Source organism: Nilaparvata lugens, chromosome 11 (assembly GCF_014356525.2).
Source record: "Nilaparvata lugens isolate BPH chromosome 11, ASM1435652v1, whole genome shotgun sequence".
Lineage (NCBI taxonomy): Eukaryota > Metazoa > Arthropoda > Insecta > Hemiptera > Delphacidae > Nilaparvata > Nilaparvata lugens.
In genome coordinates, this window is record NC_052514.1 from 23,154,753 (window position 1) to 23,182,260 (window position 27,508).

General features: G+C 31.7%; 2 protein-coding genes across 4 annotated transcripts in view; one reads left to right on the forward strand and one right to left on the reverse strand.

The window, feature by feature from the left end:
- The window catches only part of LOC111055704 (NACHT domain- and WD repeat-containing protein 1), a 47,587-nt gene extending 27,184 nt beyond the window's left edge, over positions 1-20,403 (forward strand). The window contains exons 17-25 of the mRNA XM_039437903.1: positions 1,137-1,327; positions 3,315-3,508; positions 4,742-4,910; positions 6,929-7,127; positions 10,666-10,890; positions 13,340-13,551; positions 15,499-15,603; positions 16,364-16,460; positions 16,700-20,403. Of these exons, the coding sequence (XP_039293837.1) occupies positions 1,137-1,327; positions 3,315-3,508; positions 4,742-4,910; positions 6,929-7,127; positions 10,666-10,890; positions 13,340-13,551; positions 15,499-15,603; positions 16,364-16,460; positions 16,700-16,719 (1,412 nt within the window). The 3' untranslated portion in view covers positions 16,720-20,403. The remainder of the gene's footprint in view (positions 1-1,136; positions 1,328-3,314; positions 3,509-4,741; positions 4,911-6,928; positions 7,128-10,665; positions 10,891-13,339; positions 13,552-15,498; positions 15,604-16,363; positions 16,461-16,699) is intronic.
- A 5,790-nt stretch (positions 20,404-26,193) lies between these two features.
- The window catches only part of LOC111055705, a 44,214-nt gene continuing 42,899 nt past the window's right edge, over positions 26,194-27,508 (reverse strand). For all 3 annotated transcript variants that reach the window (XM_039437905.1, XM_022342971.2, XM_039437904.1), the window contains one exon: positions 26,194-27,456. In XM_039437905.1, the coding sequence (XP_039293839.1) occupies positions 27,091-27,456 (366 nt within the window). In that variant the 3' untranslated portion in view covers positions 26,194-27,090. The remainder of the gene's footprint in view (positions 27,457-27,508) is intronic.

Sequence of the window (27,508 nt, forward strand, 5' to 3'; positions counted from 1 at the left end):
AAATGTGGAAATGTCACTCATTTTCTATAGAAACGGTGAAGTTTAGAATTGAGTATGGGCTACCTATAGGCTATATATTTTGGATACTCTATATCATATTTAACAGTGTATTTTCAATGCATAAAATGAGTACTTATATGTTGAACAGTTTAGCGAGCCAGTGCAAATAATTTAGTGGTTTGAAAATTGAGATTAATTTATAGAGTGTTTATCTTACATTTCACTCCCTCCCTACATTATTTTAGATTCCAACCATTATTGCTTTATTAATTTGGAAAAGTTGATTCCGTTATTATTTAAATTATTATTCATTACACTTATTCTATAATTTGATGTCAGTTAATAGTAGAAGTAACATTATTAACTTAATATTCTCAATTTTTTGGATATCAATACTGTGTAGACCTGCCTCTCTATCCCTTGATATAACTGTAAGTATTGTATTCAATTTTTGTGATGGGATTTCTGTTTTGGTATTATTTTTGATAACCCAGTGCAAGTAACTATCCATTTATTTGAAAAATAAACATTCAGAAAGACTCACAAAGTTCAGTACGAGCCATATTATGATATTAAATATTATGATATTAATATTGGTTGATTAATTGATAAAGTAAGAAGAATTTACTTTGTACCAATGGGTAGTTGATATCTCTATAATAATAATTATTTAGGTTTCTCAAATGAACTGGAAATCATAAGAATTTGAGCATCTACGGATTACTGTGCTATGAGTGACTGACATTAGTGTTAACTTCCCAGCTGCTTTATCAAGTTTATTGAGTGCTATCGCATGACATTGTGTAGCTTGTTCACACTGTACTGAGAGAACTTGACAAAAATTAAAAGATAAGGATGAGATTTAGATAAAATAACTATCAACTCCGGCTGACGGCTTCGGCTATACCTAAGAATTTTTGGATTATTTTCAACTATTGTATTAATTGGTAATGAATGACATTATATTTTATTTGATCTTATTTTGTATTGTTTTGAAGTGAACAATAAATTCTTTATCTATCTATCTAACATATAGGTGTAATAACATTAAAAAAGAGATAAAATGAAAAACAAAAGAAATATATCGTACTCCACTCGATATTCATGGTAATGTTTGTATTTGGGATGCAATGCAGGAGCCATGGACAGCCTAATCAACGTGTGGTTGGTGAACACCCATGAGCTGAGCGCCACCCTGGAAGGGCACTCGGCCAACGTCACGTGTCTGGCCATCTCGCCCAATGGCCTCTTCGTCATTTCGGGCTCAGAGGACAAGACTGCCCGCGTCTGGGGTCTCACGCTTGGACTCGTTGTATCTGTCTTTACGGTCAGTATACACACATTCAAATTTAATAATTCAGTAGAAAATAAAGTGTTAAGCTGATACCAAATTGTTATTCATAGTCGCTAATTTCATTTGAATCACTGGAACTAGAAAATTAGGTGTCAAGTTGATACCAAATTAAATATACATCAAATAAAATGAAGTATATTGGCAACAATCAAATAATGTACGAAAATTTTGAAGTATAGTGCAGCAATTACTCCATTTAAAAACTAGGAGCTAGGGTAACTTGAACTGGCTGCATCTATATAAAATCTCTGTTTTTTCCATAAAGGACGGCAGATTGCATTTATACACAGATATTAACCAGCATATTAAGCCCACATCGTGTGGGACTCTCTATTTCTGATTTGCTGCTATAGTAGATATAGAATACTAGTGAAATCATAAGATTGCATTTTAGTTTTGTATTGTTAGAAGGCAGAATAATAATAATCATTATGATTATCAATCATTCGCCCATTTATCTCCTTAACATTTATTTGTTACATTCATTAAGCCTATTAATTTTCATTACGTTCATTTTTGCATGTTTTAAGCTTATTCATTTTCATTTCATTTATTTTGTTTGTTTAACACTTATTTAGCCTATTCATTGCCATTGCATTCATTTTTTTACATTTAATTAGTTAATTTATTCTCACTGCATTTATTTACTACATTATTATACAAAGTGATTCAAGGAAATTTTGAAAGATGTGTTGGTTGCCGTGGGCGATTGGTACCACTGAATAACGTATGTCAACAAAACCTTGTCATTTAGTTATCATAGATGCTTGGAGTGGTGCGCAACGTGCGTATGCGTATGGATACATAATTTCGAGGAATCTGGTTCAGCAATGGGAAAGAAACCTCCAGGTCGCGAACCATTCTTACACCAGTCAATATCCAAGCTGTTCGAGATGTGGTCATAATAAGTCCACATCGGTCAATTCGTCGTCACGCAGCATCTTTACAGTTGCAAAGTTAAAGTGTTTGATGAATATTAGTACAGGACTTGAAATGCCATCCATACAAGTTACAGATTTTCCAGGAACTGAAACGCAACGACCATGCTATGCGACAACATCTTTGTTAATTGATGCTCCAAAAGGTGATCGATGACGAGGGGTTCATTAACAAACTGTGGATATCAGACGAAGCCCATTCCACCTCAGTGGTTTTGTTGAAAAAAAACAAAATTACAGATACTGGGCACAAGAAAATCCTACAGATCACACCATAGCGTCCACTGCACAGCAAAAAAGTAACTGTGCTATGTCATCTCACTGTATTATAGGTCCTTATTACTTTTTTGAGAACGACAATGGCTTTGCGATTACATTCACTTCGGATCGTTACGTTGCTATGCTTCAAAACCTTTGTTGTGCAACAACTACAGAGATTTATACAAATTATTGACACAGCCTAGTTTCAACAAGATGATTGAATTGTTTGGGGAACGTGTAATTTCGAGAAATGATAACTTTCCATGTCCTCCCAGATCCGCTGATTTGACAGATTGTGATTTCTTTTTGTTGGGTCGACTTAAAATCAAAGTGTTCTTTAGTCGACCTGTAACAACGGAATATTTGAAAGCCAAGATTGGAGAAGCGATTTCAGAAATTCCAGTTGTAATATTACGTCAAACCATGGGCAGTGTGACGAAGAGACTACAGGAATGTTTGCGTAGAAAAGGAACACTCCTTAAGATGTAATCTTCAAAAATAAATGTTACGGTATTTATTCTAAAATTGCATAATTTTTAATATTAAATTATATGAAAAACTCTACTTAAAGATTTGTTTTTCTTGAAATTATTCAACTTTCAAAATTTCCCGTTTCTCTGAAACATCCTGTATTCAGCCTATTTATTTTCATTACAATTATTTAAGCAATCTATTTTCTTCACATTTATTAAGCTTATTTATTTCCATTACATTTATTTTCAGCGCATTTAATTATCCTAACTATTCTGATTACATTGCAGGGTCACCAAGCGACAGTGACTGCAGTGGGCGTTCTGTCGGATAGTAGACGCGTGGTGAGCAGTGACCGCCAAGGGGTGCTGGCTGTGTGGGTGGCCGACAACGGCACCCTGCTGCACACCGCCTTGGGGCCAACCGACTTCCTCGCCATCACCAACAACATGAAGTATGCCGTCAGCGGCAATGGTGACAATAGGTCAGTCCCCAATATTACTCTACAATATTATACAAAAATCTGTATTCCTCGTTTAAATGGCAAAAACAAATCATTCTGTTATCACAATAAGTGAACTTCTCTACAAAATATTACAAGAAAAAAATAGAATATTAGGCTTGCGATATACTTAATTACACTGAAATATAAGACTCACTTATAAACATTTTATTTTTTATTTATTCTTTTATTTACATAAATACATACATGGAGACAACAGGTTGAACCCTTATATGTCTCCTTGAAACATTACAACATTCTTCATTCAAAAATAAGATTTAAAATAAACAACAAGCTGAGAATGAAACAAGAGTAAAATAAAATAAGAACAAAATAAATTATATAACAAAAAGGCGTCTTAACAAAAGAAATATGTGTTATTTTTAAAAAATCCTATCTTATAGCTAGGAATCCTATCTATCCTGAATCTATCTAATCCTATTATATTGTTGAAACTACTTTCCAAGAGAAAATATGAAAGGTGGGAAAATCTGCACTTAAACATGTGCTCTAAGATTCAATTACAAACATGCAATGGATATATTTAATGTTTTAACTTATTATATGGAATCACTAGTACTTCACCCTTTGGATCTACTCTATTTCAAAATGCTACTAGTGAATCCATTAAATACAAATAACAAGTAACCCTATAGAAATAAATAATTAAAAAATGTTTTAAAGTACCGTATTTTAATTTTGATTGAATATCAATGAAATATAAAAGTAAAAAACCAAAGTATTACCCTTTCAACATTTGCGTTTATTTTCACACAACATGTTCCAAACTTTCAGTCATTTTCAAGTGTCTAAGTGATAGGCCTAAATGTGAGAATAAATTATTAAAAAAGTATATATTAATTTTGTTAATTCTCACAATACATTTAAATTGACTTCGAAAAATGTTGTCACCCTCTTCTGCTTCTTCTACCTGCCTTTTCTTCTTTCCTTCTCTCTCTCTCACTCTCTCTCTCTCTCTCTCTCTCTATCTTCTTCTCTTATTGTTCTTGTTCTCCTTCTTCTTCTCCTCCTTCTTTCTCCGGCATATGTGAAAATAAAATTAAATTTTAATTACTATGATTTTTATTTTTTATGTTCATATTAGTAGCCCTAAACAAGAAAGGGAAATCGAATAAAATACTTTCACGCTCGTCATCATCAAAGTTTCATGAGAAATATAATATTTATCATTAAAATATCTGCTATTAATTTCAGTTTGAGAATTTGGCCGTTGACAACGCATAGAGATGACGAGAGGTTCATTGTGAGTCACAAGGAAGAAGTGACTTGCTTTGTGCTGACAGTTGACTCACTGCATGTCATCACTGGGTCTCGAGATATGTCGTTGAAAGTATGGCAGGTTGTTGGAGGCAAGCTCACTCAGGTAATTTACATCAATCTTGTTTTATTTTTCCAAAAATTCAAATTATAACATAATATCATTAAACTCTAAACTGATTTTCAATATTCTCGTTGATGAATTATCAAAAATAACATTTTACTTTCAGAGAGTCAACGAATTAAAGTGCTTAAATTCACTACTATGCTTCTTGCATAGGCAATATCAGAATCATGAAGAGAAAATATTTTATTGTGAAACTATATACAGTATAGCATCACAGCTCTACTCTAGTTTCAAAGACAGTATTCAGAAGATTTTTGCAATTCAATGACTATTGCAGGGTAGTGTTTCTCGAATAGGCCTATTCTTGAATAATTATTGAAGCTCAATGGTTGATGAGAATTGATTTACAGAAGTACAATAATAATTCTCCTTCAAGTGAGTCATATTCATAAATACTGAAAGCTTTTCAGGGTTTTTTCATGCAATGAGTTTGAATTTCAAGTTCACCAGCACGATATGAGTAGCTCAATTGAGTAGGAATATCTTGTCTTGCCTTGTCTTCAGGAATATCCAATCTTTCCGTTCAAGAGATTATTTACTTTTCCTACAGATACCTTGAAAAGTGGCCATTCCTGCACTGATTACAGAACGCAAAGAATCACTTTTCCGCTCTAGTGCGGGAAAAATTTTTTCTGCACTCCAGATTTGCAACATGGCAACACAAAATAGTTGGTGGGTTATATGGAGGTTTAGTGCACGAAAACAAAAATTAAGTTGGTAACAATGACTGTTGTTAGATTTAGATGAGAATCATTTCAATGGCTACCCTACATTTATGATAAAATCCCAATCTAGAAATCAAAAACAAGAATAATGTTTATCTAAATCATAATTAAATAATAACTTCTCATCATTTAATAATAAATAATGTTTATTTTCTATTGACAGTAATATAATTATTTCAACTCCAAGCAATGAGAAATGTAGCAAACACACATTTTGAAATTCGAATTTTCAGGTTAAATAATTACCGTCGAAATCCATGTCGATAAAATCAATAAAATAACATTAGAATATACTACAATAAAATATTTTCTGTTGTCTATGTTATTTTATAAATATTTTTTAGTTTACTTATAGTATTTTTCGGTAATTCTAGTTAATCATAATTCTGAATAACTGAATACTGTTTTTAGCTGGATGAAAGAACGAAGTTAGGTACGATTCTTCCTGCTAGGTCGCGCGCTTGTCGGTTCAGCCATTTTGCAGTCATCCAAACCAGCTTTTGGCGTGAATTTTGAATGCGAATTTTTTGTTTTATCTGTATTTCCTCTGATTCTTGAATGAATAAAAATGAGAACTTTGGCTGAAAATTTTCAACTTCAATTGGATTATTAATTTTTAAATGAATTAAGATTGTTATTAATAACAGCATCACACACACAAACATTTGATGGATTTCAGCCATCATTTTATCCATAATTACCCACTTTTCATATTCAATGGTAACTGTAGGAAAAACTTAATGTGAAATACGTGCGCAAAGTTCCTCTGCTGCACTCAAGAAGCCATTCCGCCCTCGCCTACGGCTCGGGCGTAAACGTTTCTTTCGGTGCAGCAAACTGTCACTTTGCGCACTAGTTGCACAAATAACTATTTCCTCTGTTTTTTTTTCAATTGTGAATTAAATCCATATTGAACAGACAATCAACATTCTTGTCTCTATAAAGCCTATCACATTTTTTCTGATAAAATTATCCTGAAAATAAGAAAGAATTGAATTTTTCTAATTTGATGAAATTAATTTTTTCTACAAGAAAGCCCTAGGAAAATAATGTTTTTTATTATTGTCCAATTTCCTATCATGCATTGATTCAGCCTACATCTTTTCTAATTGAATAAACAAGTACCCTTCTTTCTGTTTTTTTTTTAGACACGACTAGTTTTGGATATCAAGTAGCTCTATTATTATTCCAATATTATTTATATACTGTGTTATAGAAAGTTATGTTTTTATTCTATTTATATTATTGTATCCTACTGTAATTGATGAACAGGTGCTAGTGGGGCACACAGACCAAGTGACGTGTGTAGCTGTGGCTGTGACCAACAAGTCGATAGTAGTGTCGGGGTCACGTGACGCCAACCTCATTGTGTGGGACATGGACACTGGAGATGACCTGCATCTGCTCACCGGCCATCTTGGCTATGTCACGTGTGTCAAGTTATCGGCCGATGGCACACTTGCTGTCTCTGGTATGTCACTTATTACTTCATTCATTTTTTTAATTTGTTCTTATCAAATTTCACAAAATTACCAATATATATTCATATAAAAATGAATGTGTTTGTGTATTAGTTTGTTTGTTTGTTTGTTCTCTATAGACTCGAAAACTTCTTCACAGAACGGCATGAAACTTTGGGAATATGTTGTATGAATATTGGGGATGGTTTCTGACCAGAAATTTCAATAGGGAGACTAATAATTATTATTTATTAATCCATTTTACAGACCTATGCTTTCGAAATTTTTGGCCGAGCGGCTACCTATAATTTAGCACCCAAAGTTACCAGCTGTATAATAAACACTTCACCCTGTGATAAATTGTGTACTGGTATTAAAACGTTAGTTTGGAGTTGATTGAAGAGAAGACCTATACAAATAATTATTATCACTCCCCTATCCTTGAGAAACTGGAAAATGTTGGAAAAAAATTAATCATCTCATGAAATAGAGTTGTTCATATTGCATTCATTAATTACAGAAGAATGAAAAAATAATCTACATTATTTTTAAATTTAGCTTAGCTTATATTCTGTGTAAATTTATCGTACATCGCATATTTCCTTGTCCATCTATTGACAATCAACAACACTGAAAACATTAGATTCATCTTTGAAACACTGATTTAATTCATCTATTTATTTCAATTCAACACTTTACTGATCGATATCACTACCAATTGATTGAGAAGAATATGTTTTCGGAATAATAAATGCTGCATGACTAAGCACATAGGAAGTCCGTATTGAGATGTAAATGAAAATATTGATTGTCAGATAAATTTCATGATTCACCAAATAAAGTGAAGTGTGACATGAGATTGACTTTTTGGTGGTACGAAGTTCGCCGGGTATAAGCTGGTTAATAATAAATGTAGATTATTACTATGTGTAATAATTTACTAACATCTATTCATTATTATTATCACGGATTTTGATTATACCACAAAATATTTTCTGATTTTTCTTTTACCACAGAGTTTAAACTTTATGCTATAAAAAAATTATACCTTTACTATGGTAGTTGATACTGTCTTTTAGAAATCGCATTGATCAATAAATTGAATAATCACACAAGTAGAATTGGAAGCCATTGTTTTAGCTTTTTCAACAAGAAAACAATTTTTAGAGGGAGAGAAGATTGTGCTGAAAGTATTTTTTCATTACAAATACCGTATTATATTACTTATTATTAATTATCAGTGATTATTAAAATATCAGAATTACTTTTACCGTAATTCATTATTACTGTTGCATGGAATTTATTTCATGAAGAAACACGTAAGTGATATAATTCTTCAATTATTGAAGGTATTGGTAATTCGCTCACTTTGATCAGAAATAAGAAAAATATTATTAATCGATTCCCTCCGAAAGAACTTTTATCACCTATCTATTAGTCTGTTATCAAGATTTTTGAGAGCGGCTCTCCCGTAAAATAGTATGAACCACTGTATGGGATAGATAATGAGACTCTTTCATTTTCTGTCAACAAAAGCTTCAATGAATAAATTGTGAACATAGAGAATCAAAACTATTAAACCAATAAGAAAAGATGCAATACCAATTAAGTAGCCTTACAATCAATTTCTATGTATGAAACATTGAACAGAATAATTCTCAATTGATCTTTTATTCATTGGAAGTGGCCCATCAAAATTATATATGAATAGAATTCCGTAATTATTGGTTCTAAATGCTGCTATTGGTTCTAAATGCTGTTCTTTCTACTGTGATAGGTGTCGTAAATCAAATCAATGTATTCATTCATTCGTATATTTATTATATTCACATTTATTCATGTATTCATATAGAGCAAACAATACAATAGTTGGAATAGAAGAAAAGAAACCATAGCTATTATTGAAAAAATCCTGAACAACTAGAACAATGCACCAGAACACACCAGAGAGCTAATAGAAATATTAAAAATCATAACATCACAAAATTACTTCACTCATGATCTAAAATACTTCAGTCAAAAAGAGGGCCTTCCAATGGGAAGCCCAATCTCCTTTATACTAGCTGAAATTTTCCTGCAACACATGGAAGAAACAAAAATATTCAAAAATAAACATGCAGAAAAATTCATTTATTGGAAAAGATATGTTGATGACATAATACTACTCTACAAAGGAAATGCCAGACAATGGGATCAACTCCTCTCAGAATTGAACGAAATACATAAAAACATACATTTCACTGCAGAATATGAAACCAACAATGCCTTAAACTTTCTGGACTTTCAATATCAAAACAGGACGACAAACCAAGATTTAGTATTTTCAGAAAGCCCACAATGACAGATACACTCATACATGAAACATCAAATCATCCACCACAACACAAACTTGCCGCCTCTAACTCCATGATTCATAGACTGATAAGCATTTCACTTACAAAAGAAGATTACCAGACAGAATTGAACACTATAAAATATCTGGCACAAAACAATTGCTACTCATCCAATGTAATAGACAAAATACTTCATAAAATGAAAAACAAGAAACAGAAACCCCCAAATCCCAACAAATACGTCACACTCACCTATTTCAATCAAAAATCACAATCCATAGCAATCATATTCAAAAAATCAGGCTACAAAACAGCATTTAGAACCAACAACAACTTGAAAACCCAACTAAAAACACGAAAAATAGACAGCTCACAATTTGAAAAACAGGAATTTGTAAACTAAAATGAAATACAGGCTCAAAATTCTATATTAGACAGACCGGTCGTAGCTTTAAAATAAGGTACAATGGGCATATAAAAGCAGTAAATTCAAATTCAGAATCCACATATGCAGAACATTTAATAACCACAGGACACACTTACAAAAACATACAAACAGATATTGAAATCCTACACATTCTCCAAAAAAAGCCAGAGACTCAACACACTAGAACAATACAAAATTTTTAAACACCTCAAAAATGACAAATACTTCTTAATAAATGATCAACTTAACTTCAAATCAAATGTAATATTTTCCCACATTTTGGCCACACAGTCCAACCCATAAGAGCAATCGCCCCTGGTGTCAGGCTGATGAAGCTCCTCTTCAGGAGTAAAATGCATTCCTCAATACTCCAAGGAAAGTATGTGTTTTTCAAATATTTACAAGTAACACAGTGTCTGAACTACAACAAAGTTAATAGAATTCCCTTTCTAGGCTGGTAATGAATGCTTATCGAAGCCTTGAAGCATTTGAAGCCTTTGGCTTAGCTGATGTCATTATATCTACTGTGATAGGTGTCGTAAATCAAATCAATGTATTCATTTATTGGATAGAGCCAACAATTCAATAGTTGGAATAGAAAAACAGGCTCAAACATTGCCCAAAACTTCCTATATTTCTATATCGATTGAAATAGATTTTCATTATTTACACATATTAATGATATGATGTATGAGCTAATCTAAATCAATTTTTTGGCCAATAATTGGCTAACCATATCCTAATCCATAACACACTTGGGCTCATTGATTTCGATTGATTTGTGTCCAGGATCGGAGGATAAGAGGATTATAGCATGGGACACGAAACAGGGCGTGCCCCTGTCAACGCTGCAACTGCATCTGCCAATTCTGGGCATGGTGATGTCGACCGACGTGACGCGGGTCGCCGTCCATCTGCTCGACAGCAAGCATCTGCCTATTGTCTGTCTGCACAACACGCCGGCCACCTATGTCAAAATTCCCATCTACGTTGCACCCGCCAAGGAGATTGAAGGTATCTAACACTTCCTTCTATCGCAATAATTCTCACGTTTTCCCTCCGGTTTCATGCAGATCTAGCGCCTAGTGAGATCGGACTCATTATCATTATCTAATCATAAATATTCATCATTTTGTACCAAAATCATCTGTATATATTCCGTTTTAGGAATATAATCATTAGTTTTTTTCTAAAGAAATTGGATATTTGGCTGAGTAAAAATCCTTTCTATGACTTTGAGATATTTTTGAGCATCAGACATATTTATTTAGTATGTATAAGTGCTGATCTGTTACATTATATTTATTATCTCATTCAATTCGTTTTTCATTTCTAAATGTTATTGTTTGTTGTTCTTTACCTCAGTAATTGCTGCTTCTAAGGGATATGTTCCGTTATTATGACTTTGTCAATACATGTATTTGTCAACAACAATTAAAAACATTTGATTTGATACAGCTCAACATCAAATCTTATTAAGCTCATAATATACAGATATAATTTTAATCTGAAATTGAATAAAATTCTCCCATAATAATGAATAAGATAAAATACCTTGGCATTTGGAGAGAATGGGAGATTTTCACGAGGTCTCGTGTCGGTGAGAGAAGAGCAAGTTTTGATATTTAAGTTGCCTAATTCTTCAGCCATCTGATATTTTTCATCACTTTATATTGTAGGTATAGCCTATCTTAGCCCAATCAATGTTTCAATAAGTTGCAGTGTATTTTAGTCATGTAAAAAATAATCAGAAGGAGGAATATAAATAAGGTCATATTCTAAATGAATTTTTTGAATGAATTAAAGTACCCACTCATATATCCTAAGAACTAGGTACTGTAACAAAATGCTTAAAATGTCGCTTAGAAAATAGCTATAAATTATAAAAATACTTCACTCACATGGGCTACTTTTGAATATATCAAAAACAATATAAAAATCTTGTATTACTCTTTATTTTTTCAAATTTTAAAGTTTAAAACTTTTTTAAAAAAAGGGTACTACGAAATTTTTATCTTTAAAGTTTATCTAAATTTAAAGTTTCAAAGTTTAAAACTTTATTTTAAAGTTTTCAAAAAATAAAGGGTACTACAAGATTTTTATATTGTTTTTATTAATTTATAAATTATCTATAAATAGCCTAATCCACCGCAGTCGATTTGCATTGAATTGATCTTATTGAAAATACTCATTTAGCCTACTTCAACAACACAGCATTCCATAAAGCAGCAATAAAAATCTTCAATATGTTCAGGCTGAAATAATAATTGTTTTTCTTACATTTGCCTACGTAGTGGCTGGTATAGGTGATTGAATTACACTTTTAATGGAAAGCATTAATTTGTTTGAATTTGTTCTGTGATTTATATTCATCTGAACAAACGATAATCCAGAATTTCAGAAAAAAGTCTGGAGCAACACGGTATCCTGTAGATGAATTATGATTATTTTATTTTATTTTTTTTGAGGAAAAGATGGTCACTGTTTATATAAGATGTAGTATTATGTTTCTCTTATAGTGTTTATTAATTCAAAAAAAGTGTTACGAAACAAAATAGATTTGAAGATTTGATTATACTACAAATACATTGATTGCTTTACTAGCAGTAATTAAGTGACACATCATATTGTAAGCACTATGTGCCTTCACCGAGTATGTAAGGGTGGGAAAATGAAAAACAAGAAATGATCGTACAGGTTTTTGATAATTAAAACAAAACAATAAATTATTTGTACAAAATTAGAATTATAATTAGAAAATAACGAAATAATAATAAACAGATGAAATTTCAAGGGCTACTCGCTTGCTGCTAGTGAAGATTCATTTTGTTGTGGTTATGGAAAATTTAAAACAATGACTCAGTAGTCACCTACCTTTATGATAATGGCTTCCCAATTTGGCATCCACTGGTTGAAACGCGACGTTAATTATTAATTAAAAATAATAAAAAAAACTGATCTAATGAAGTGGGTTCAGATCCCTTCCTATTCAATAATACAATTCTCTTTAAACTGCCCGAACTGTGACAGGAAAACTGTATTATAAAACAAGAACAAAATCTATCCCCTTCACCAGAACAGCCGGACTTTACTCACAGTCCTATCGAACGAGCTCACACCCACAAGTAAAATTTTGGGTATTAATATACTCAGTCAATGCCAAACATGAAGCCATTTCAAATACATATTTATATCAGTCGCACAAGCGAGCACGTTTGTTATCAAAAACAAAAGAGAAGCTACAATAATTTTGATAACAAATGAAATAAACAATCTTTCTGTCGATGACAAAAACTGTTCAAAGACAAAAACATTGTTCATTAAACTTTTCTAAATTAAAACTCTAAAATCCTGATCAATATGAGATAATTATATGATTCATATATATGTCCCATATGACCAGGTGACAATATAGGAATGGAAAAATCATTAAAATTGACACGAGTGCTGATAATGTTTTCAGACTTGAGACCTTCTGGTCCAAAACGGCCAATGAAACGACTGCTGAAGAAAGAAGTTTCATTGGACACGTACACGTGGCAGAAGAAGTACGGCCATCTGACGTCATCAATCATGATGACTCAGGTCGATGAGAGACTCAGACGCCGCTTCTCAGTGTCGGCAAGCATGGAGGAAATATCGAAAATACCAGCCAACAAAGATCTTGGCTCACAGGTAAGCGATAGTGGCATAAACCACATTTCGATTTGTACTGTTGTATACATTTGAAAAGGGACAGTTCATCACTTTTTTGTTATTAAATAGTTAGGACAGTTTATTTTAAGCCTGTTGTGCCTTTTCCTATGAGTCAATGTATAATAATCAGAATAAATTGAATAAATGAAGTATTTAATTAATTTATACTGTAATTATAAATACTCATAAATTATTTCTGCACATTTACAATATTAAATGCGAATATAAAAGTATCAACTAAAAATAATAAACGAGTAAATATGCATTTAGCTTAAAAATGATGAAAAACAAAATCGAATGAAAAAAAACAAAACAAAAAACAAATCAAATTGATATCACCACCATTCCGCTCCCAGTGAAAAAAAGAACCTCTCCTTAATGTATCAATCGTCATTCTAGCTTGGACTTTTAATTCAAAATCAAATGGTAAAATATTTATAAATCTAGTGCTCATATACATAATATGTCTTCTTATAAAGCTAAACCTTGAATCGTGAATAATATATTTCAAAGATGTGTCAGGTCTTAAGTTATAAAACAGTTTATCAGTTCTGATAAATGTATCTTTGTTTTTAACAATATTTTTGAGAAGTCTCTTGAAATAAAGTTGCCTCATTGTCATTAAATTAAATTCAACAAAGAGGGATACACTTGGATATAACCTAGGTTTTTTTTAAATTGTCTTAATTATGTAGGTACTTTTGAATCAAAAATGAATTAGGATGGTGAGTGTATCCTTTGAATGCATAGATTCAATGAATACTCCAATTATACGAATATTTAATCGAATGGGATCCGGTCCCAATTAATTCGGATAGTTGAAGTTCTATACTGTAGGTATTACATGAATAATCTAGTTCTTTTTATAAAATTGATTTATACCATTTCATTGTATATCTATAATCCATGTTTTATAACTTATTATATTCCATTAAATTCTATTCTATCCATGTTTCATCACTGTACATATACTCCAGACTACATTTATATAACTTCTATACAGGCTTGATTAACTGGCACTATCAGGCTATAAGCAATATAGTAGTGGGAGAAAATCCAGTGTGAAAACTATTAGGTCTGGGTCTGAAGTTGCTTTTGATATTGGAATAAGCTTATCTACAATTAAGTTATAATATTAGAGGTACATCATAAGAGTATCGTGATTCAATGATTCAATGATTTATTTCAGCCAAAAAAATACATTAAGTACATTAGGCTAGGTCATTACAGATAAGTCATATTATTACAATAACATATATATTATCAACTTGAATTATTATCACAGATACACTAAACTTAGCCTTTGGAAATATAATACATGCAAAATACTCATAAGTTTTAATCCTTAGAGATGAAAAATCGTGTTACCAGATATGTTAACTCATTAGCCAGAAAGTAGGCTAGCTTCATATGATTTGAGTGTTTAAAAATCCCAATTATAATTAAAATAGTTTTAAAAGCTACCATGGTTAGATGAGCTGATTGTTAGTTCACATAAGATCAAGTTGAACTCTGTAATTATGTATGTACTTTTATTCAATTGAGTTATATTCGTACAAAAGTAAGTAAAAATAGATGACAAAATTTGAATATTCTTTTCTTGTCTCATTGGTTTGCTGAATAATGATAAGGTTTTGCAACCATCCAACACTTACTCTTTAAATACAAATCGATATACTATTTTAAAGCTATACATTGTTTATTCATAATTTGAAGTGTTTGAAAACACCAAGAAAATACAGAGGGATAACAATTAAGAAGACCAAGCCTATATTGTTTTTGTGATTCTTTCTCGAGCCTATATTGTTTTTGTGATCCTTTCTCGATTACTTGATACATCGATTCAGATTTTTCAGCTGAATGATAAAAAAATGTTTAACATCGCAATAAAATGATTGATGTGAAATTTGTTTGGTTTAACTACAGTGTATGGGACCGGAGCATGCCGCCTTGGTTCAATCGCAACATTTCGATCAGCTAGAAGCTTTATGGAACAAGAAATCACCACCAAGGAGTAGACGCACATTCCAGGTGCGAAAATGCTTTATATTTTCTCTTTTCATCTTATTTAATAAAAAACTTATTCAATGTTTTGTTCTATTCCATATAACGGCAGTGTAAGATTCAGGAAGTAAAAATTAATAAATTGTTTTTCAATTTGAAACACCTACTTGTTATCCATTGACAAATGAATTGAGTTATATTAAGCTATTTGGTAGGAACCAGTCTTCTGTTATTGCTTCTTTATTGTTAAAGCTCACAACATTTATATTTTGATATATTATCATAGAATGCAGCCTGAATGATGGGTAAATGGGAATATATGGGAGGAATAAGAAAAAAGGAAAACAGATGAAAAATGAAAGAATATATGAAATGAAATATTTGAGAAATTTGGAAGGAAAGGAGGAAGAAGACGAAATCAGAGAAATGAGTCTAGAGAAATAATTTGTGAAAAATATCCTACTACAGCTGTGTTGTAGTGGGCTATAGTTTCACAAAATATTATTTTTATTGTAGTATTCAGTCTACTCTAAAAATGTGGGAGCTGCAGGCAGGATGACAGGTTTTAATCTTCCTTGTATTATTAAATAATAAGAAATATAATATTTGTTGCTAGAAGCCTTCTACTCTAAAGCATCAACATAAAAGAAAGTATTCAACTCTATATAATTTGAAATAAATATTTTAAATATTGCCAACTCATTGATCGATTGGATGAAAATATACTGAAACAAACAACGCATACATTTCTTATTTTAGAGAATGATTTTTTTTAATTTGTTTACAGTCACTATCAAAACAGAATTCTCGGTCAAGTAGAAGAGACTCCTCAGAAAACGACGATTGTCCGTCCCCGCTTGAAGAAGTTGCTGGAGAAATATCAGGTCAGTTCAATAGTGTGCATCTAACTAAAAATCTTATTCCAAAAATTGAGTCTTCCTTGAAAATATGCCAATCTAGATAATGATATAATTTATTATAACATGAATTTTATTGTGTAGAATATAAAATTAGTTTGATATCGGAAAAGATAGGAATGCTTCCCGGGTGGTTAGAATCCATCATTTCCCTTCTCAATTTTTGGAGTGAAATTTTTCAAAAAATGTTTTTGTTCTTGTTTCAGATCTATCGAGTGGTGATTAGTGAGGAACGTTAATAACTTCTAGGAACTTAGCTGCTAGCAACGCAGTGAATGCCATAATGTGATCTCTTGAAACAATCATTAAACTCAATCAACCTGTTTATACACTATTGAGAATAACCATTCCTGTAACACTAGGTCTAATTTTTCAGTGCAATAATATTTAATGTACCTAATTAGGATTTAAGTGTGGTTGTTGTGCGAGAGTGAATGTGAGAATGGAAGTTTGTAAATAAATTATTTATTCGTTAAGGTACCTTATGTTGTTGGAAATTAGTTTTTTCGTGTTTAGTAATCAAGTTACTATATTATTTTTTCCAAAGTTACCAAAAAATACCGTATTGACAATGTATTGGACATTGGCATTCACTATTTCTCAGATACCTACTGAAGAATGAGTATCTTTCTAGAAAAAATGCAAATAATTTCTCAGTTGTAGGCTACTGTAGTCTGAGATGGCCCATCTTATTTTATAATAATATTATTATTTGTGCTTATTCTATTAAATTATGCTTATTATTCAATTTCATACTACAACTGAGGTTGTTTGAGGTGAACAAATATAATATGTCAGTGTATTTTCTATTTAGGTGGATTGAATGAGATTTTGGTATTTTTTATTCCAATCTATTCAATTTCATTTTTCCTAGGATGGCGATTTTACTCAAAAATAGGGTAATAAGTGATTTCAAAGTATGTAAGCCTATACAGTCGTACATGTTCATTGATTTTTTCGGATAGTAAAAAGATATATCACCATCATTCATGAATAATCAATACGGTAATAATTTGGTTGTTTTAGTCAGGATTATAGTCACTAGGTAGTGACTCTATATATTATTATACTAGTAAATATAGTAAAATGTCAAGTTTCATATAGACTAGCAATATTGCAAAAAAATCCACAGTCAAGGTTATTAATTGGAGGACTTTATTAGGAATATGCACATTTTTATACTCTTTGCAATATAATAAATAGTGTAAGTTATAGGCCGCAACGCAGTATCCAGAATATAACTATTATGATTATTCTATAAACTATAAATCGTTTGATTATTATCAGGCGATACAAGGGATATGAAATATTGAATACTGTTAAAGTATGGGAGTTTCTCAACCTCAAACTCCATTTTTCCTCTTAGAACAGCTATTGCTGTTATCATAAAAAACAAACCAGATGCTGTTCAATTCATAGTAATGTAGCTATATTGTTGATTATCCCCATTAAGAGGTTCTCTGTAGAGTTCATAACTTGCCATTTTTTTAATTTAATAATTATAATAAAGCTTCATCATTTTTTTTCAAACACAATTTTCCAAACGAATTCATAATTTCTATTAAAAGTAAAAAATTGTAAAAAGTATGAATGTGAAACTCACGAAATGCTGTTACATTATTGTTGTTACCGTATATATTAGTTTCTGGATATTTCAAAAGCAATAGTCTTTACACAGTTTATAATATTCATATTTTACCATCCTTAGGATATATTGTTGGTGTTTATTTTTTCTAACTCTGATGACAATCGAGAAAATATTGTTAATAGAGTTGATATTGTTCAATAATTTATAGTGAAAGGTCACTCTTTCCAATCTTCCATATTGTATATTATCTTCCCCTGTTATTCAGTCCATCAGTACCACTATGGAAATAAATGCTTGTCGAGTTCATAAAGGGGTGAATTTACAATACAATATTAAAGTAAGAGATTCATTCATGAGTTTGTCGTTCTATTTTTCTATGATGATAGTTTGTAAGATGTCATTCTTCATTCAATCATATAATTCTATCCAATCACAATTTTAAGAAGTGTGACAATCGATTGTCAATCGAAATAATTAATTTGTCCATTTAAAGGAATTATCACTTCAAGCTATTTTGAATCTCTTGCAGAACTCGTGAATGAACATTTGTCTTATTGGTTATTGATTTCATCGACTTGATTGTATTTTATTATTGAAAATACTTATTCAATATTCAGTAATGTGACTGCTGTTCATGACTTCGAATAGCCTAGTTTACTTTCAAGAATGAACTTCCAAACTAGTATTTAATTGAGTAGAGCTGATGAAACAATTTATTAATTGATAATAATATTGTCACATCCTTCCAACCCATAATATATCCTTCATGCAGAAATCTCCTATAAACTCAACTTGAAACTTTAAATATATTCCAATTTTAAATATAATACATTCAAGAGTAATAATTCACTACCTACTCATTCTTCTGATAATTTTCCATGCAGTATCAAACTGTGAATATTGTGTTAAGATGTGTATTATTTCTGCATGTATGAGTGCCAGTTTTTGTATCTACCACACCTGAACTGTGATCTGTTAGTATATGAATGTGTATTGTAAAGATTTTAATGTGAACCGTGTGAATGTTGTGAGTGCAAGAATTGAGAAGAATGACGCTCTTACCTTGTAGGTCAATAAATATTGTGAAGATGGAGTAAAATGCACGTTAATATAAAAATATAGATAAAAAAGAGAAATTCACTTATAAGTAATTATATGTTGTATGATTAAGTGTTTTTATACATTGTTAGACTATCATTCCAGTCATTATTAGATGTATTAGTAATACAGTATGGTGTAAGTCATTATTATTTTAAGTATTGTTCCACGTATTCAAGTATCTATATTCTAACCCACTTATTTATTTATTTAGTTATCCATTAAAACTCACTATTCTAAATCAATAATATTGATAATATGAGAAATTATTTCTTTAAGATATTTTCTCCCAATTTATTCAAGTATTTGATTAGAGGAAAAGAGCTCTTAATCATTCTAGTCGCACAATCTTCTAATAATTTGGATCAATTTATACTGCATTAATCCGCTCCATATCAATATAACAAGTGCATTACAGGAATTATCAACTGTTGTTTGATTAATCACAATGAGTTACAAGGAACAATACCATATATACCATCATTCCTATTTAAATAGCAAGCTCTTAAATCTTCAAGCATGACATTTTTATTAAAGCCTCATTCTAATTGATTAAATCCGATTCTGTAAATAATAATCATAAAAATGATAAATTCTTCAACTCATGAACTTATACTCATTATTCTCAAAATCTCTTATTATTTAAATAACAAATAATTATTTTCCATTACTCTACTAACAAATTCGTAGATTCTGTTATGTCTCCATAATTTCATAATGGCAAAGCATTATCAAGTATCATTGTAAAACCAATTCCATTTTTTATATTTATATATTATTACAATGACCTCTCTACATCAACTTGTTATTATAATCATCTTCACTTCAAGGATAAGGCTTTTTGAATAACCTGTTCCGGTACCCATCTCTTACAATCACTAACCTCATACTTTATATTTCTCATAAAATCAATAAGAACGAGACGATGGTATTTTGTTAGTATTTAGAAAATAGCTATTCATTTTTCTCCTCATATTCATTGAAATTTTTCCAATTAAATTATTGTCTAAGACGTATTGGAAATTGTTACATTGTTGAATCAGAAGCAAGTGACTGTTAATTTTGATCGTTCAAATGTTCTATTCAATGTTGATTGTACATGACTATCACTCTCCTTTAAAATGTTTATAAATAATAATGTAGTATGATGTAACATGACAATGATCTTATTGTAAAATGAAAATGTTACAATTATTGATAAATTAAAAACTATTTATTGATAAATGTGTGTGAATCTCTCATGCCACGAATGATTAGATTGTAGAACCGAATAAAAAATGAAATCAAGGTGAATTGAAAAATATTTTGTCAGTTCCACATAATTTTCACCTTAGTTCACAAAAATCTTTCTTATTCCACCTTAATATGGATATATATCTGCATCTCTGTTCTGCATATCACAACATCTCTGTTCATAGGCTAAATTGTATTTTCTTGATAAATAATAATAAACGTTTATGATAGAAACTGTGAAAGTGAAGCAAGTCTTTGAATGTCTACTTCACTGAAACCAACTTTCATTTTTAATGAACATATAATTTTGTAAGGAAATAGTTATTTGTATATTAGAGTGAAAAATACTGCTCTATCTCACTGAGGGGAGAGTTTAATTTTCCTGAGAGAGAAAAAGCATATTCACTCGTGATGTACACAAGATTTTTCCTCTACCACATTCATAGAAACTCAAATGATTTTTAATAACTCACGTTATTGGTGACAATGTTTTCTTTTACAAAAAAACCTAAAATTAATGTAAAAACTAAAAAACGGTCGGCTGGCACTGCCGATTGCGCTATATATTGGCAAAAGTTGTAACAATTATCGCATATGTGAAATATTTGTTAGCTGGTATTTTGAATAGGATGAAATATTTTGAAATATGTATTCATTTTTATCGTCTACTAATATTAAGTATGTAATATCATACTAACATATTATATCTCATGAGTTGATCGCATTTTTGGTTGAGGTATTGAATTCAGTTGGCTCAATGACAGACGACAGCTCTATTTATGTTTCCTCATCTGAGCTTCGTCCTTCCAACCTATTACCACAGAGGAAAGAAGCACTACGTATGCTTATTCCGTGCTATTACCAATGTAAGTTTCCAAAATAGAGATGCTTTCCATATTATTTGAATGGTGCTACTTTTACTCCCTAGAGAGTTTTTCTGTTTTTTAGTCCCGAGGACAAAAAGTTAAACTTTAGTTGACCGAGCGAAGTGAGGTCTAGATTCAAGTCGACGGTTTGCATTTCTCTTTATGTTTATATTTATTTTTATATGTTCCGCATTTACAGCGAAACTCAGCAATAGATTTCAATCAAATTTGACAGGTATATGTTCCTTTTTGAATTTCTCGTCAACGTATATATAAGGTTTTTTTAATATTTGCATTTTAAGGATAATACAAAAGGAAAAGGAGTCTCCTTCAAACGCCAATATTTCCATAAAAATCTAGTATTTTGAAAAAATAAAAAACATAGTATTTTCTTCTCTCGACCTTTCTCTGCTTTAACTCGGGCTGACTTGTTGCCAGTAGGCTATGTCTTGAAGGAAATAAGCTTTTAATAGCATTTTTCATACTCAAACCCCAAAAGCCGTTTTTAGCTGTTTTCACACCGATATCTCGCCGACACGACATACAGACAGGATTTACGCCGATGTACAGTATAAGAGGAGGCTGTGGTTTATAACTGCGCAAGGTCTACTGTTCGCAGAACTACTAGTATTATGTTTCAGGGAGTAAAGTAAGTACTGTAGACATTAGGTGGAGGAAAAATCTTTTTCGCCACACTTGGATGTAATGAGCTCGTTTACGTGCGTCATATGGAGGCCGAAAGTGATTGTTTTCCGACCAGGCCGGTAAAACTTTACGGCCCTAGGGCTGTAAAATGACCTTGAATAACAGCTGATCGTGTCCGATCTCACAAAAATCATAGAGAGATAATCTCATAACGACTGTAATAATCTATATAATTATGTACCGTGAATCGCGGTATTATGTCTATAATATATTTTATAAATTACTGTTTAATAATTTAATATTTATTATTGTGATTTTGATATCAAACAATGAATACAATGGCTGCATTGTCCATTGTCAGAAAGGTACGTATCGCAAGTATTTAAAAGTGAGGTAGAGTAATAATTGTTTCTTTTTTATTATCGAATTCCACTTCTTCATGCAATACAATCAACTATAATAACAAGAAAATACAGCAGAGATCTGAAGTTTAAGGTAAGCCTACTGGTGAAACTCAGCCTTGACTAAAAAATTCCTAGTAATTTTTCCGTAATTCATTATTAAAACTTTTAGATAATTTTTCTTTAATATTGAACCATATAGAGAAAACATTAGGCCCACTCAAGATTGAATCTTCGAATGTTTTCTCTATGATTTCAGAGCAATATTTTGTTGTGAAAATGCTGGCAAACCGGCTTCAAATTAATATGCCGCTATACACTAGTAGCCTACATACGTTACCTGACTTAATTCAGAGTGAAAATTTTATTGTGAAACAGATAATAATATTAATTTTAATAATATAAGTCATGAGCCAAAGTCTGTTGTACCTTTGACTATAGAAAGAACCTTCTTCTATAGAAAGAACAACCTTCTTTCTATAGTCAAAGGTTGTACGCTTTTTAGGAGTGAAGTAAACTTTTTTAGAAGTCTAGTTTACAGTATAACGTGTATGCTAAGAGTTATCAGTCAGGCCTCCACATTCAACAATATGCAATAGCCGAGAGCGTAAAGGCGTAATACAACAGAACTCCAAAGCTCAGAACAGAGCGTGAATAACAAACACGATCTAGGTTCGAATCTCGGTCAATGACATTTTTTTTTGTCGATGAATTTCGACTTTTATTAGCTATTTTTTATATTAGTTACCATAATTTAAATTTCAATCAATTTTTTAGATATATTTTGAGACAAAACTTTGAAATATGCAATTATATTAATTTTTTCATCACATTATTTCAAAATAGTAATGAAAATTCTATTCATCCATCTATACATGAGATATTGCACCGGGCGCAAAGCGCGAGCTATAAAAATTCAAACAATTATTCGAAATATTAATAGTATAAAAATATGGTCACTATTGTAAACTATTAATTAGTAATATTGAAATTAATTGACAGTAAAAGTTGTCATAACCAAGATTCAAACTATCAAAATAGGCTGTTTGAATTTTATTAATTTTTCAATTTCTTATAAATATTGGGAAGTTTTTTTTTTTTGGTGTGGCGAAAAATAGCGTTCGCAACACGGGTAAAAATGTTTTTCCGGCTCTCGAACGCTTCAAGTTCTCGACTTCGTCTCGAACTTGAAAACCGCGATCTCGAGCCGGAAAACGTACATTTTCGACCCTAGGTGCGAAATATACTATTTCTGCACCGTAGAAGCATAGAGAGAAGATTGCATTATTCGTCGGTGGAAGGTAGAGGTAGAACATTTTATTATAGTGTAGGCCTACCGTATGAGATATTTTCAAATTCATCAAAACATTTTTTTCAAAGTGTAATTCCCATAACGGATTTATATCAACATAATCTACTATAAAAAAGCATACGGTTATCTATGTAGCATGTAGGCCTAAATGGAAAAGGCTGAGAGTCCAATAAATTCAAAAAAGCTTTTTCTGTGGAATAGGCTCCTAGGTCCATTGCCAGTGTTCTGGAAAGAGCTGTAAGTGCCTAGGATGTCTAGTTTAGTTCGTCGAAAATTAAAAGAGATGTCACAAAACTCTACTAAACAAAACTTGTAGGAAATTTATCTAGCTTCATTTTTGCTCAGTCAGTCATGTCGCTGAAATGCATTGTTTCGAAGCTTACATGCGTGTAAGACAGACATGAAAAACGCAACTTTTAAACGACCCTCATCCCTTAAGCACAAGGGGTAGGGATGAGGACTTTTGATATGTTTACCTTCTAAGTAGTCCAAACAAAGCAGCGAAGTCAAATAATGTACTCCAAACATTCCATCCAAATTCCGCTGTCAATTGATCTATTGTTGTTAAACTGAAGATATTACACTCAACACTATAACGGTTGCAACAATCGTAGGAAGATGCGTAAAATAATGAAATAATACACGAAATTGAGAAGAATATGATGCTCTATGAGCTAAAATGATTAGCACGGATTTTTTCAATCAATCATTAAAAAGTTACCTATAAAGCCAAAAAGTTAAAAAATCTGAGCCGGAAGGGTTTTTCTTCAAAATGTGACACCTTCGAGAGCTCATACCCTACCTACAAAACTATGAGAGATATGAAAAAATGTTAAAAAACGTGTAGGCTACTTTGTAAGATTCAATTTTGTGTTCGACAAAAATTACCGAAAGACGCATATTGTTATAATTACCGATATACGCAAAAAACCAAAATATGGTACTTTCAAACCACCTCCACCCTCTTAGGAGTAAGGACTTTTTATTTGTTTACCCCGTTACTATCCTGAACAGAGCTGCGGGGTGTTTAGAAATGTGTGTAGTTTATTAAAATGAGTCAAATTTCAAGTTATATTAACTTTTCAAGTTAATGAAAAGAGTGGAGAGAGTATAAAAATGTATGATAGTATTTCTAGCCAGGCACTTACAGCCTTCTGCAAGTAATGTTCTGAGACATACACCATTGTTGCCGCTGTGCGTAGTCCTTACATCTTACTCCAGGCAACGTTGTCAGGCACTTTTACAGCTTTTTCAAGGTAAATTTCAAATTCTTTCCATTTATTTTTATTTAGATCTAATTATCGTGATCATCACCTTAAATTAGTGATATTCAATTTTTTACAGAATTTTCAAGCCATGCCGCTGATAAATGTTTTTGTTAATACTGAAGAATTTGTCTTCCGGTGCTTTCAGCTTTCCCTGGAAAGCCTCTTTCGCTTCAGTCTGGGAAGCCTCTACTATTTTCGTAGGTTCGGATGGAGAAATCTTCAAACTATCTCTCCCTTGGGATTAGGAATCGTCGAATAGAATTCATAAGAAAGCTCATTTGTCAAACCAATATTATTATTTTAATATTTAGGCTTCCAGTAATCGCGACAACAGTTCGTGTTGTCTGTTGTGCTATTTGAAGATCCTTCAGAAGTTGTGTTTTATCATTCATGATAATATGGAAAAAATTGAATAGACATATATCAGACAAGAGTGAATAACAAATCAAATATATTTTTGAACAACAAACTATTTGTAGAGAAGATCATGATCGTAGTGATGGATAGATTGATATTCTGGTGTTGGGTAGAGGAATAGTATGAATTTTAAAAAAACGATGAAAAAGGCATTTCAATGAAAAATAAATACTGTATATATTTTTATACAATCTTAAAAATTAGTCAAAATATAATATATATTCTCAAACATTCAACTCCTTATAATAATATTTATAATAAACTCTCATGAAAGTGTAACTTATATTTTTGAAAAAAATATGAGACCAATAATCAATAACTGCAAAACAGATTATTTTCTCTCGATTTATCACTTCATGATTATCATAAGAGTTATGTCCATTACTTATTGTAGTTTTTTATTGTATTGCATCATAAATGTTATGATTCCATTTTTTTCTCGCGTATACGGTGATTACCTCAGTACAAGTTATTTGTACTCAAATACCATTTTGTTAGCCTATTCCATTAATTCTATAATAATTTTCATAGTGTAATTATTCATGATTTGGGAGCTTGACAAAAGCAATCTGCGTAATAATAACAATGTGCATAATTTATACATGATGACATTTTTTTCTCATACATATTAGCGCTAATATACAATTCAGGCTAATATAAATTTGTGAACAAAATGTTCTATCACACATAGCACTCATGAGCTTATAATCTAATAAAAAATACGTTTGTAGAATTATTAAAGTAATCCTAATAGATGAGATTTTTTTGAATATTAGTTTGAATGGTCAGATATTGTTTTTAGCAAAAACGTTTTTTTTAAATATCAATGGCAGCCGTCAACTCTTCAAATAAACCCACATTATTTTCATCAATGCATATTCAATGTGAGTAATAGCCTGGGTCTACTTTTCTTTTGCATTTTTCATCTGAAATATATACCGGAGCATTTCAATCTATCAATTCTATCATTAATGTATCTAAGTTGATAACTCAATCACTGATCACAGCATTTCTCTTTTGAATTAATGTACAAAGATTGTGAGAATATTAAAATGATTTGTGTAGGGCTATATACTAAACAAAAATTTATGTGATAGGAAAAGAGTTTATAATAATAAATGTATTACCGTTCTGTATTAGTACTGTAGACTACTAAGTTTTCAGAAAAATATATTGGACTACACCAAATAAATGTTTCAAAACACATTGAAAGTTAATAGAATGATTCAATGGACAACTTAAGGTTATAAAACAATAAAATAGACAACATTCTATACACTTTTTACTCCATGAAGCCAAGGTTTTCTGACTTTTGAGGAAATATATTTTACCTTGAATGATTGAGAGCATCATAGTACCTCGGAAATGCACCTTTATACGACCAAATTTGGCACTGAAGTAATAAATTACCTGATAACAACTCAACTATAAAGTTCTCAGAGCAGTTGCAACACTTAATTCCAATTCACGTTGTCTTTCAAGCTCCACTACGAAGCTTTCATTTCTTTTTAGAGTACCGTAATGCTTGTGAACTTTTACAATCCAAGATAATATGATCGTTTTCAGAGCTATCAGAACTTTTGAATTTTCTTTCACTTCACATTGTGTTGCAAACTCAACTACGGTGCTTGCATTCTTATTAGGGCACCGTACAATACTTTGGTCATTTGACAATCCAAGATTTATATGATCATTTCCAGAGTTATCAGAGATTTAAAACGTTAGCCTATTCCACTCCACATAGTTTTGCACAAAAATGATGAACTTTTCTAGTAGTAGACGACTTCAGTTGGCTTCTTCCTGACGATGATTTTCTTGATTGGTTTTCTCCGACGCCGGTGCGGACTCTCGACTACTGTGAGCGGCACGGGCTCGTAGTGAGTCTCCGTGTCCCGCTTCCGCCGCTTGCGTCCCAGCACCATGGGCAGTAGCATGGCGACCGTGGCCGGGATCATCCCGGCGCCGACTGCGGCCAGAACGGCGTTGTTTCGGGCGTGGCTCGGAGACTGGACGCGACTGGCCGGCACTACCCGCATCGTTGTGCCTAGGCGCCGCTCGGCTCGCAGGTTTCTCTGGGAGCTGGTTGTGTTACTTGTTTGACGCTTTTCTGGTTTAGGTCTCACTTGCTCAGGCTCCTAAGAAAGAGAGCAAATGGTGTTGAAGTTCCAATTAAGCTATGACTATAAA